Below are 14276 nucleotides of genomic sequence, written 5' to 3' on the forward strand. Positions count from 1 at the left end.
TTAGAAAATTGAAAAGATGATTTATGAGCACATCTGCCAACGACAGCAGCCACAGACACGCACACACACAAATAGAGAAGAAGACATCTGCTTCACAGAAGACCAGTGACTTTTAGCGCTCTACTTCCAAAACCATGTACTTACCTCCTTGTATACAGCATACAGTGCGTGCGTGTGAGCATGTTCAGTGTATACTTGTTCATGTGGACATTTTAAATTGCCAGGCTTCCAATTGCTGCCCGTTTTGTTTTTGTTTTTTGTTTTCCGTTTTTACCCATGTATATGTGAGCTGGGATGTACTTAACTTTTCATCCAGCATGCATACTGTAGAAAACATAATATCCTGCAGGTGCAATTTACTGCAATTATATGTAATTTGGTGATGAAGCCAGGCACAAGGCACTTGCAATATTCTATTCAGAGTATAATAACAGTAAATAATGCCTTTTTAGAGATTACTTTTGCATTAATGTCTGATGCAGCTTCTTTTTTTTTGCTGCCAAAAAAAAAAAACATACTTGTCCTGCTGTGTGATGAAGTATGATTCACATAAATCAATGCTATGAGGCTCAAACAATGAATGAGGAAGTACTGGCATGCTTTAAATCAACACGAAACAACCTTATTTTTGAACGGATCCAACCTTTGGTGTTATGACTGTGTTAAAAACCTCTCCTCCAAATGAGATAATGGATATTGAAGCACTAACCTACATTAATAGACTTTACACCAGTAGAAGTACCGGTAGTCAAAGTATTGGTAGCAGTAATAGCAGTAACAGAAGTATCAGAAGTTGTATTCCTAGTATATTTACTACTGTTAAGCTCCAACATAAACACACAGTATATAAGGAGTATTGGTGTTGTTCCTGTACAGTGACGATTCACTTATTATTAAAACTACAAAAGGCTTACTGTGTGGTTTTGTAGTGAAAGTCTCGGGCTTTGAGCTGAAGGGGAAAACATTGTTTGGGAGATCCTCTTCTGGGTCAGGGGTGGTGTAGGCTGTGGTACAAACAGACACACATTTAGGCATTTATTCAAGTGAGGAACAACAAATATACAGAATGAATAATTTGTTGTGAAAGGCCAAAAAAACTACTGCTAATCACTGGTGATATTTCCTGGATATACAGGACTGTGTGTTTGCTGCCAAAATCTTTTATAAACAAATCGACTATGACAGTAGACAGATATATTTAAAAATATTTGTCAATGACGACAAAAAATAAGAAATGTGCATTTTGTGAAACGTCTTCCTGACCTGACCAGGGCCGAGCTAGAAGCAAAGCACTCCATTCACTCCACTGGCTGTCAATGTTCACCTCATCCCGGGCTCGAACTTGTACCTGGTGAAGGTGGCCGGCCAGAGCGTCATATATTGTTGCTGAACTCACCTCAGAGGAAATCTGTTTAAAGGAGAAACACACAGAATAGGGAATAAGCACATACAAAGGTACTTGTGAACATAAAACATAAAACTAATGTGGCATTACATGAACAAATAAAGTTCAACTATGGAAACAGTTCTGTGGAAATCACTTATATATTTCTTTTTTTCTGGGATCCATGTGTGTTCTGAGGGACCCCTTCATGCAAAGAGGATGTCAAGTGAATAAAGACACAAGTTTAGTTTATGTTTCCGGTAAAATGTGGGAAACTAGAGTTGTATTTTTTGGATAATGCAATCCCACATACAGTAAGTCAGTTTGATACAATTTGACTCAGACTGTAGTTAATGAAGTGAAACCTTTGACAGTGTACTAACCTCTGACCAGTACACAGAGCCCTGTGGCTTGTATCTGATCTGAAATTTTAGGGGGAAAGCATCGTGAATCGGCCAGGAGGAGGGGAAATTCCACGACACGTTTAACCTTTTAGGATAACCTGCTATCTCCTGGACCGACAATGACTCTGGAGGGTCTGGTTTCACTGCAGAGAAAAGCAAACAGATAGAAAGGAAACCTGATTTAACCATGGAATGCACAAAAGCAAATTGAAACACCTGTCCACACAAAAAAAAGAGCGTCTGATGATCATTTTTATCTATAAGACAAATGGTGCCTGTATCACCTTGTTGTTGCAAGACATATCCATTCATTTTCTAGTCCATTTATTTTCTTTAGACAGACTTTTATGTCTTCATTTATGCGTTTAAGCATATTCACAGCACTGTGTCAAACAGAACTAAAGGGTCTGAATAAAACAGTGAGCAACATCATCAAGTGCATTTACTCAGGTCTAACTAACCACCCAGAAAATAGTTTCACCTTTACCAAATAAACTTTTCAATGCCAGTCTTTTACCTGTAACAGAGTATTTTCACATTGTAAAATTGTTATGTTTACTCAAGTAAGAGTTTGGAGTACTTCTCCAACCTTCCCACTAGCCTGTTTTATCTGTACATCAGCATGTATGAGCTCCCATGTTTGTATACTTTAATCTGCATGCAATAAACATATGGACAATTAACAATTTTAAAAGCACAGTAGGGATCAGACAAACAACTGAACCCAAAGAGCATGGACATGACAAAAACATCTGAGCATGTCAAAACCTGAGCAATTTGTCAGCTCTTTTTTTTAACAGAATAACAGAATAACAAACATAATCTTACATAGCTTATGTAAACTAAACTGGGCAAATGTTGTCTCAGAATTAAGGCCATTGGTCTGAGTGATTCTGAGGGTATGGATGGTCAGCCAGAAGGCCGGCTGATGTACATCACAGTGCCTGTGGATGACATCCACGATGCATGGAGTCCACTCCTGACCATTCCCCCTAGAAAACAAGACAAAGTAGTTTTAAGTGTTGCATTTTTTATAGTTGTTGATACGGACAACTTAAGTGTGGACTGGACAAAACAATATAAGCAAGTAATATCCAAAGGCAACAGGGCAGAAAACGTTGCAGTATATTCTATGGTGAGGACTTTCCACCAAGTGTCATTTGTCATGTTAGAGCAGCAGCAGAGTGAAGACAGGAAGCAGAGAAGGATAGTCTCACAATGTACCTTCAAAATGTAACTCTCTGGCACATGCACTATATTTAGTATCCTCATACCCCATTCTGAATGTGACCTTGAATGTTAGTGTTTCAGATGCAGTGAGAGGCTCTTACCTGAAGGAGGCATTGTACATCGATGGCAGGAAGGTCTTTACAGATTCTACCCAGGAGCAGCGAACATGTGTGTGGTTGGGCACTTGACAGGAAATGCTCAGCAGCCCAGGGGGATCTGGGACACAGAAGCCAGACTGAGTTTATTGTTGGGGTAAAAATGGAGTTAGTTTTTTAAAGGCCCTGTTAGATGTTTCAAAAGTGTCTCTATCTTGTCCTTCAGTCTGAGACAGCTGTGTGCCCTAGTGTCCCTTTCATGAACTCAAATATTTTAAGAAAGGCTTGGCCAGTAGCATGGAAATCTTTCTGCCCAACAAAAAGGAAGCTCACTGTGGAAGTCGCTTCCTGTTTGAGACAGTTACAGGAAGTGGAGGGCTTTGTCTATGGAATGACCGATAAGCCCTGTTTCCTCTGAGGACCAGTAGAGCTGTTCAGCACATCACTATTATAACAAAATGTCTTCCACAGAGCCACAGAGTCAATACAAAGTAATCCATAAAAACCTTGTAGGGAAAGTAAATGAAAGAGAGCAACAACTTGACACAAAGTCAAGAGGGTGAAAAGAATGTAGGAGTGAGAAAAACAGAAACTTCCCTTCTTCTGTAAAAGTCTTAACTGAACTGTGGGACTGGGCTGAGACTTGGCTGGGTTGCTGTTTCATAATATGGGGGTTAAAGCATGGGGGAGGAGTCCTGCTTGTGCTGCAAAGAGTAAATTTCTAAGCTGCAGTCCCACAGCAAAATACTGGACAATACAACACATGTGTTAGTGTGTGGAAGTTTAATAACTTCTAGATTAGGCCCTGTGAGCCGGAACAAGTCACAAAGGCACTTACGCCCTAGCATCAGTTTGACGACATGGAGGAGGAACCCGTCGCTGTCATAGCAGCTGTAGTTTCCCTGTGCTGAGTGGCTGACGTTCAGCAGAAGTAAGGCTCCATCTGATGTCACTTTGTGCCATGGCAATGCTGAGCTTTGGTTGAGACGCCACACCACAGGTATTCTGGTCAGGAACAAGTTGGACATCAGTTACTAAACTTCTTAGGACTTAATACACATTATTAACTTAAGAAGGAGGTAACCTTTAAATCGTATGGTCTGTCAAACACCCAAATTACAACTTTACCTTTTAAGAACAAAACCAAAGCTATCAAACACTGAAACATCCATGTTACAACTTTGATTTATTTCAAATTTGATTTACTATGTAAGTCACTGTTACTACAATCTACCCTGAAAACATTCACAAATGGTGATTGTCAGATGGTCATTAAAGCTGAAATGTAGAAAAATATGTTTGTAACATTTTTGTCACAGTTTTCTTTCCTTACCTGATTTTTGACTTCCCGCATGCCAGTGTCACATTTGACCCCAGGCGCCCATACTGCACGTCTGACACTGTAAACACAGACGGCACATAAAATATTAAAGCACACTGTTGTCTGGCTTACAGTATCTGTGCTCTGCTGTATCTGACACACTGTGTGTCCGTGTTGTCTGTATTAATGTGATTTAAGATGCACCATCTACAGTAGAGTCAGCAGTACCACAATAACATAACCATACAAGGTTACGAATCCAGTGGACACCAGGCTGAGGAGACTTTAGCACAGAGTATAAAGCTGCTCCTGCTGTTTTATTTTTACTTAATGTTATTATTAGCACTATTAAATTAAAATTACTCTGTATCAGCAAATACAGACCTTTAATAACAGACTGAGAAGCAGTTAAACATTTTGGACCTATGGTTAGTGCTGCCAATCCAATTGAGAATCAAAATCCACATCTGCTCATTTGCACAGCCTTGAGCTGCAATTCTGTTGGTTGTCTTGATTTCCAATGTGGATTTGGAAGCATGTGGCCTTTAATGTTAGACAAAGCTATCCACATTCCTATTTCACCATGGAATCACTATGTTTAATCACAGCATCAGTTGATGTGTATCCACTGAAGGCAAAATGGCTAACAGTTAGTAAAAAATCAGGGTTTGGAGAAGCTTTTTTTTAATAAAACAACCATTATTATCAATAACTAGCTATGAACATCTGCAAGGGTCATGTCGACTTGAAGGAATACTAAGTGTAGTGTATACCTGAGCAAATATTTGTGGTGACTGTAGTGATTTGCAAAGTTAATACTCTTTCTGCAGTATGTGAGAGTGTGTGCGTGTATGTGTAGTTTGGCTCCGCAATATGAAAGCTGGCATTTACCACTAGACCTGGAGTGGAAAAAAACATCACTTTGGTTGCTAGTCTGCAGCGCACACATCGTCATTAATCACTCAGGCATGCACACTCCCTGCTGGCCTCAGGATATTCTTCCCTCTGTGCCTCAAATTTGACAGGTACTAAAGTGGTATCACAAAGGATAACTCAAATATTTTGTTTGTACAATTTCATGTTTACATTTTGAGACCAGTAAGGCTTCAGGGCACCAGGCAGGTGGAGGATGTAAAGGATGTTACTATTTGCTGTATTTTGTATATTTATATTCGTTTTTCCTGTTATAGTAACATCACGTGCCCTTCAGGGAACTAAATTTATCTTAAATTTAATTTTAGGCTTTTCTGAGAGCCATTTCAAAACTTCATTTTCACTGACACCTAAAGTTAACTTTTCTGGCCTTTCGTCCTGTTTTTTTTTTTTTTTTGTGGGTACACAAAATGAAACAGCTGGAGAAACAGAGCAGTGACATTCTCTACTGTGATTTTCTGTTGCATTTTTGAGACAAATACAAATAAAGAGAAAGACAATGAAGCCCGCTGAGACTTTTCTGAAAGAAATAAGCGGATCAAAGCATCTAGATTCTGTTGTGGTGTGTATGTAACAAAATATCACACATTAACAAAAGTGTGCTACCAAGACAGCTGGTATCTATACGAGTATGTATATCTTTTGTCTATTGTGCAATCACTTATGTTTTACTATTTCAATATTTTCTAAATTTAAGTACTGGTATGTATTTCTGGTTGACACAGAGTTAAGGAAGATACTACCGGGACACTTTATAATGTATGTATCTTAAGCAGATTTTTTTATTTATTTTTTTTCTAAAACCTCTCATTATCATCACTTTCCAAATCGTTTACCTGAGAGATTCTTAAAACTCTCACCACCAACTGATGTGAGGCAATTACTTGCTCCACTCGGTCTATGCACAAAATGTTGACACTGGTCCTTTATGACTAGCAACATAGACCTCACACAAAGAATGTTGTTGTTCCACTGACTTACTAAATTTACTCAATTAAGTTCAGTTAGAGCCATCATTAAAGTAAGAAACACTTCACTTTTTACAAGTAAAACACAGGAGCCAGCCTTTCACAAAAATGTAATTTCAAAATTGTTTTCATATTGCATTTAAGTGTGTATATACACACACACACACACACACACACACATATATATATATATGTGTGTGTGTGTGTGTGTATAACATTCAGCCTCCAATTACTGTAGACAAAAAAACATAACCATACAACCAGGCAACTACACCTGGTCAAAGTTCTAAAAATAAATTAACTTAATTAAGTAATTATGAAGTTATACTAAGAAAACCGTCTCTTTTCTTATTATTTGTGCCTTTGTCAATCCTTTCACATTATCTCAGTCCTACTTTTCCATGCCTCTCTCACCAGTTTTAATCTTTTTCCCCTTAAACCACCAAATATAGACACACACACACATACAAACACACACACACACCATTCTCTCTGTTGCTGTGTGTGTGTGTGCGCGTGTGCATGCGTGTGTGTTACCTGGGGCCTTGGGGTGAGATGCAGAGTTGGCTGGCCTGAATGTGTGTATTCATGTTTTATTGGCAGTGAAGTACATTATTCCCCAAACCCGCAGCGTTCCACTCATATCTGATTCTCCCTCTGGCAAGAGGGCCCAGACACATGCACACACATGCACACATACAAAAAACCACATGCACATGCATGCATAAACATGTATTTGACTAAAGATTAATTCACTCACGCAAACACACACACACACGCGCACACACACACACACACACACACTAATGTGCACACGAAGGGTGTAAGTTTCTCCTGACTCCGAAATCAGATGGCAGGGTGGATACAGAAATTGCAAGCTGGATGAAACTTAGTACTTTACAAACAATGAAAAAAGCTGCTGCTCTACAGCTGCTATAAAATGAACAGAGAGGGATAACTATGAAAACTGTGAAGGCTGAAGATGAGTGTTCTTATTGTTGGACCAATTAATTTATTTAAAAGATAAACTAAAAAGAGGTAGGGACAGAAATACATGAGGAGGAGTAGCCTCTGTATAAAAGAAAGTAAGATTTCACAATACCATACAGTTCCCTGAAGTGCAGTCGGGGGTAAAAAGAACTGCTCCAACAATAGACGTTTTGTTTGCTGGAGTGCAAATCCAAAGAATGAGTTTCATTTCAGCTAACAGAAAAAATGAATTTCTACTTCCAAACTTGGACAGAGAACCATGAAAATGAACAATGATAAGTTTCAATAACAAACCTTCTGTGAGGAAAGTTTTGCTTGGAAAAGGTGTCAGTGTTTTATGGCACTGTACTGTGGCCACTTTCTATTTCATATTTTGGATTTATTTGTCCTTTTATTCTTCCTGTCTTTTGCATAAGCCCTAGGTCCTTTGAGTAGTTTGGGTCAAGATGAGTCAAGAACACCCAAAATAATTCAAAACAAGCTGACCCTTAACAGAGTGTGTGTGTGTGTGTGTGTGTGGGTTTGTATGGTAAATACAACACATTCTTGTAAAAATGCAACAGTGCAGTGTACATGCATAGTGTGTGTGTGTGTGTGTGTGTGTGTGTGTGTGTGTGTGTGTGTGTGTGTGTGTGTGTGTGTGTTACCTTCGTCGGCCAAAATCTGAGCACAACTGGAACGCAGCGACCAAGATAAAAAACAGACGACTGTCAGACACACAGGACCCGACAAAAAGCCTGGCATCTACAAAGGCAAAGGGAGAGAGGGGGGGGAAGGAGGAGGCATAATGATTAGGAGTTATTTTAAAGCCTACAAGTCTTGGCAGCAAGCATTAATAGTAACAACAACAACATCAGAAGCATTATTGTCATTTTGAGTCCATTTTGTACACGTAAATTGTATGAAGAAAATGTTTCGGAAACAGACAAAATTTCTAATTTCTTTGGTCAATTTCCTCACAGTAGCAACTTCATAACAATGTAAAAATTGCCTGGTAACAGCATGTTGCAGGTAAATACTTCACAAATCAAACTTAACTTGCCTTTCCTATCCTTGTAGAGCAAAGACAAAGATGTAAAGACAATCTCTCACTAGTGGTATTGTTAGTGCAAATCCCTCTGAAAATTAAAAACACATTTCCCATAAAAGAAAATAAAATAATAAAAAAAAAAAAAAAACTATGGGAAAATATGTTGGAAATTACTTTTCAGTTCCACTGGCTTTACTTTTACCAGGGGTTCTGGGAAAAGTAAACATTTAGCTCCACTTGTGCTGGAGAACAGATCCATGTTCCAGCTATGTGCTGTAAATCAAATCCTATATAATCTAACCAAGATGTGTAAAAAGGCAGAGGCCAGCAGAGTAGATTTTCAAATGTATTTGTTTATATGCATTATATATGGAACAGACTTTCCATCTTTCTCGTTTTGTTTTCATTCAGTTTAATAAAATCAAGCTATAGGATACAAGCTACAAGCTACACTTATCTTTAGCTATGCTGTCTACAGTTATAGCTACTGCTATCAGTTTAGCTATATAAGGCTAATTAGCACTAAACGCAATGTTCTCGAAGATGCTAATTTACTATGTTATGTTCATTTCAAGTTTAAAGTGATAAAGTTGTCTAGCTAATTATCTTGCTAATGTTTCCTCATCGGATTGTCTAGCGGGATGAGATGTGTCTTTGTTTGTACGGAAGAAGACGACATTAGCCATAAAGTTAATGTAGGTTGTGGTTCAAAGTCTGTGGCTTTTTGTATTGACTTACAGCAGCGGTCTACACCACCTGCTGCCCTGCGTTTCAATGATACTGCTCTATACAAACAAGTTTGAGTTGAAATGATATGATCTGATGCAAACATGTTGGATTTTTTCTAACACCTGGACTGGTAAGAGGGAATAATCTGTGTATTGTGGTATTAAAAAAATAAAAATAAAATAACAACTGTATTAAATACATTATCTTTCTCTTGTGAACAGGGTCATGGAGTTATAAATGGAATATGATGCTGATGATATTTTTATCCTCAGGGGAAATTCTCAACAGGCAGCTGCAGCTGAAACAGTGCGTGTATATATGCATGTGTCTTAAATCCATTAATGTCCCCTTAGACTAATCAGATTAAAGCTCATAACATGTGCCGTATACAGGCCAGGTCGACTCCTGACATTGGAAACTTGTGTGTGCTAGTGTGTGTGGGAGAAAAAGAGCAACTAAAGAGGCTCTGTCAATGTGATAAGGACTCAAAGACTGGCTGTGGTATGTGTGTTGTGTGCTACTAAGCTCAAAGTCACACGTCTGGTGCCTAACACACTTATCTCTGGTGCCACTCCTCTTTATAGACCTGCATGTGAGATACATTCCATCACTTTCAATTTCATTGGGAGAGGGAGTTTAAAGGCCCCATAAGGGTGGTTTCTATAGTTTTAATGCAGTTCCTATTCAAAACAAGATATTACTGAAGCTGTAATCATTACACAGTGATAGAAATTGAAAGATCCCTGGCAATAACTGTGCCCAGTTATTGCCAGTTATCGAAAACAGTCAATACAAAAATGGAAAAAAGAGAAACTTGCAGTACATCAAAGCCCTGCCCTGGACTGACTTAAGATATATCTCAAAATCATTTGCAACTGGAAGGGTGAGAAATGCTATTTGAGTGTCAGGCTTGCTTGGCCGTTAGGAGCGTAGGAATGGCACAGATTATAGGATCACAAACTGTGCATACACTATTGTGCAGTGGCAAACTGTTACACAGCAGTTTAATTAGTTTAAAAGCATAAGCAGTCTATATGTGTGTATATATATATATATATATATTCGAGAAGTACCAAGGGCTAAAAGAAGAGCTGGAAAAGTGGAAGGTGAAGGCACAAGTGGCACAAGTGGTGACAGGAACACTGGGGGCTGTAACTCCCCCAGTGGCTCCAGCAGATCCCAAAAAACAACATCTCAATATATATATATATATATATATATATATATATATATATATATATATATATATATATATATATATATATATGCATATCTCAAAATGAATATATATATATATAATCCAGAAAACACAAAAGTACCCCAACATGGACCGCAAATCAAGACACAGGCTCAGTTAAACTGTAAGATGATGTGTGACTGAGGTGATGACAACCACATGTGAACTGGAGATAACAGAAAGCTAGATAAATATGTAAGAAATGAAAACAAGAAATTCTGAGAAAGATGGAAAAATAGTGCAAGGACTATGCTATCATTGAAGGTTCAAAAGCACAGAAAAAAAAAAAACATGAACAAGTGTATATTGTATCACTGTGATACCCTTTGCTGATTAAAAGTAAAAATGTGACGGCAGAGCTGAATAAAGGCTGAAAAGTTGAAAAGGGAATGCGTTTTTCAATTAAAATTATGTTTTATCAGGCTGTATAAACTTCATATTTCTATGAGACTATTCATCATCCTACTTCATCTTTTAAAGGGTTCAATGCTGTTTCTACAGCATTGAACCAGCATTGTGCTGACTAATAGTACGACAAAGTCAGCACAAAGCACTAAGAGCCCGCTGCTTTCATTTGTACAAAAAACTGGATTTCTTTCAATGTCAAAGTGTTGCTTCATGAAGAGTAAAATGGAGGGTGAGTGATAAAGTTAGAAGGCTGAGAATAAGTGACTGCAGTCTGGATTCTTATAACAAACAAAACATTAACACATAAGATAAACACTGAGAGAGCAGTGTAGGAAAACAAATTGAGTGTTGCGTGAATTCATTCCCTCCAATTGTAGGGAAAGTTTTAAATGTTTTATACAAAACCTACAACAACACACTCAGCAAGGGAAGCCCACATGATGCTTTCATTGATTCCATTTCACTTAGTCTGAAAATATTTTTTGTACTGTTGTATATACAGGGAGAGAGAATTCTTCTTTAACTTGAACGTTTTTAAATACTGTAGCTTGTGCATTCTTGATAATTGTCTGCTCAAGTTTGAAAATTCTGCATTTTACTGGTGGAAGTTTTGCAGAAAAGGTCTCAATGCAATTAAACTTATATGTTACCCTGTCTACCGAATGCAGATTTCTAAAGCACTACAACACAGATTACTTCTTTCGCCGTGGCGTGTGTAATAATAGGCTACACAAATAAACTGGATTTGCTCACAGCCACTTTAAAGCTTCCACCGTGTTTGTTAGTGAGATGAAACCTGTAACCTCTGATTCTTGGCGTCTCTGCAAGCATGAGGTGTCCCTGCCAAACAGATCATCTGTTTGTTTAAGCCATAAAATAAATATAATCAACATTTCATCGGGAGAACAAAGTGTTATGTTTGGCTCATCCAAGTGCTGCGAGGCTGCCAACATCCAAACAATCTTGACAATGAGTGGCAATTTTAGATTCAGATTAACAATGTAATGAGTGAGATAATATGGATGATTATGTGACAGTTGTGTAAGTCAAACAGGATGATGACTTTTGGCTTCAGTAAAACGCTTGTGACGCTTTCAAACAAAAGAGAAATGGGAAACATGAGAAGGCCAAAAACATTTGCTCATCAGTCCCTGATCATGTGTGTATGGTGCAGGGCAACACACACCTGTGGCAGGTGGCAAGCATCGAAACACCTGCCCCTCGTATTTAATCTCATATTGAAGGCTGGTTTCGGAATGCAAAAGCTGAATTGCTGAATGTCTTACTTTAATTTGTTCAGCCATGTTTTACACTGCTTCCCACACTTATCTGAGGGTTGAGAAGTTTGACCCCACTAAAAAAATCCTAGTGACAACTTAAGCACTGATGACTTATATATCACCACACCATTGGACAATCTCACTCACCTTTGCCAGGCTCTCAAATCTTACTTTAGTAATATAAACACACATGTAACAAATCACCAGATACAGAAAAACCAGTGAATAGTGGATTTCATCACCTTTTCCAGTTAAGTTCAAGTTGTGTATCTGCCAAAAAAAAAAGAAAAATGTGCAATCCCAGCAGCTCACAGAGTCAAGGTTTTCAGACAAAGTCTATTTCCATCTCCACTGGTGTCTTATGAAGTAGCATGCCAGTGTTACATTCACCACTGTGGCACTCTAACTCCCCAAAGAGCACTCAGCAAATTGAAAACTCACCGACTCTTGTGTCCTTCGCTTGCTTGCATTCTTTTTTTTTCTGTCCAACCCTTCCCTCCCTCAAAAGCCTCTTTCCATTCAGTACATTCTGTACCTGCAACCAGCTGGTAGACTAGTCAGCTCCAATCTTTACAGCACTGGACAATATATCATGCTTCAGTAGGGTTATAAACGCAGGACATGTGACACATTGTATTTTGCACTAAAGAAGAACTGTATCAATGACTTTAACTCATGGTTAAAGTAAATAAACACCATTTCACATCACTAAATTCCATATGATACCATGCTATATTTATCTGTACCGTGGAGACGTGCATATATAGGGATGAAAAAGTGGATATAGCCGCATGAAAGCGCTTCGTAGTTTCTCAGATGTTTTTGATTTTTCTATGATTCCATTGTCAGTGCAATGTACTGCAGCACCCTAGCAGCTGTTGAGCAGGCTACAATCTGTTCTGGGCCATCTTTAAAGCAAACACATACTATGTAATTGATACTCAAAAGAAACATAGCATACATATTCGTAAACATAGTGGAATAGAAAAAAGGTGTTAACATGCCTCTGTGTTTTCAACTAAGGAAAAAAAAATTTTTTTTGCCTGTAGACATTCCTTAATTGAAAAAGCAGTAAATATTTGTTGAGTGATTTAAATACGTAGAAGGAAAGATTGATGCTTGTCTGCAAAATCTATCCTGATGGTAAATCCCAGGGACATTTTCACCCCTTGTCCACCACTTTCAGCGTTTGTCTCCTACTTTTTTAGACCTTGACATGTTTTTTTTGTTTTGTTTTTTTTCACATCCTCTACTCTACATCTAGTCCCTGGCTGTTTTCCATCCTGCTAATGTTGAAATGTTCAAGGTTCAGTAAACATATTTATGTCACCCTTTATAATGGCTTGCCTTTTCCCCTTTGCTGCTTCTCTCCTAAGTAACTAGAGATCAGAAAATGCATGCTGCATTTCCTTGTTCCTCCCAGTACCTTTTCCATCACTCCCATGTCATTTCTCTTTTCTATCAATTCCCATTTGCCTTCCCTTATCTCTACTTCCCCCTCGTCATGTTTAGATGGCTGTTTTCTTCCTCCCTGCCTGCCTGTGTTTTTCTGCACAGGCACGCTTTATTTTCCATGTCTACTGCCAGACAGCACAAGGTCCAGTAAACATATTTGGACAAAGGTTTCTAATTATCCTCCCCTAACACTTGGAAACAATGCTTTCCCCTCAGAACATAGTGCAAATCTGTCTTTTTGGCCCTGAGAAACAAGTTCCTGCTCATACCTGAGTGTTAGCTATTATTGGCAGACAGTCGTGTCAAAGAAGCATCAAAGCAGCTTATTCTTTTCCAAACCATTTTTCTTCAAAGAAAAAGCCAAACACATTATCTTGGGTTAGATATGGTATTCTATCATTTCATTCATATAGTTTTCTTTACCCTTTATTTGGTTAGGTTTTGTGGTAAAATTTACAAATATACAAATTGCAGGTTTAAATGTTGACACAGCAGATTTCTACTTTCTTGGTCTATTCATTGGGTGGAAACAGATGGAAGGCTTCAGACATGACAAAAAATAATGGGAAATAATAACAGAAAGCCTTCCTTTTATCTCTGATGTTTTAGTTTTATCTGATCCCCCCAGAAACTACTACTAAAGGTCTACTGTGCTGGAGTTCTGTAAACCTATATTTGTTTTAGCCAAAAATCACAAAGAGAGGAAACAGGAAAAGCCTCACATCCCTTAAAATGAAGCCATGTAAATTCAACTAATTTTCCCCAAGTGAAATTCTACTAAACCAGTATTCTAGTATACAAATGCTTTAACT

The 14276-nt window shown here is 38.2% G+C and overlaps 1 protein-coding gene across 1 annotated transcript in view; it reads right to left on the minus strand.

Moving 5' to 3' along the window:
• Positions 1–14276, minus strand: part of il11ra (interleukin 11 receptor, alpha) — a 40704-nt gene that overhangs the window by 5222 nt on the left and 21206 nt on the right. Inside the window, exons 2-9 of the mRNA XM_026339868.1 lie at positions 7973–8069; positions 4447–4513; positions 3952–4118; positions 3120–3234; positions 2617–2780; positions 1768–1931; positions 1264–1408; positions 915–1004 (exon numbers count right to left, since the gene is read on the minus strand). Of these exons, the coding sequence (XP_026195653.1) occupies positions 915–1004; positions 1264–1408; positions 1768–1931; positions 2617–2780; positions 3120–3234; positions 3952–4118; positions 4447–4513; positions 7973–8069 (1009 nt within the window). The remainder of the gene's footprint in view (positions 1–914; positions 1005–1263; positions 1409–1767; positions 1932–2616; positions 2781–3119; positions 3235–3951; positions 4119–4446; positions 4514–7972; positions 8070–14276) is intronic.

Source organism: Anabas testudineus, chromosome 22 (assembly GCF_900324465.2).
Source record: "Anabas testudineus chromosome 22, fAnaTes1.2, whole genome shotgun sequence".
Taxonomy (NCBI): Eukaryota; Metazoa; Chordata; class Actinopteri; order Anabantiformes; family Anabantidae; genus Anabas; species Anabas testudineus.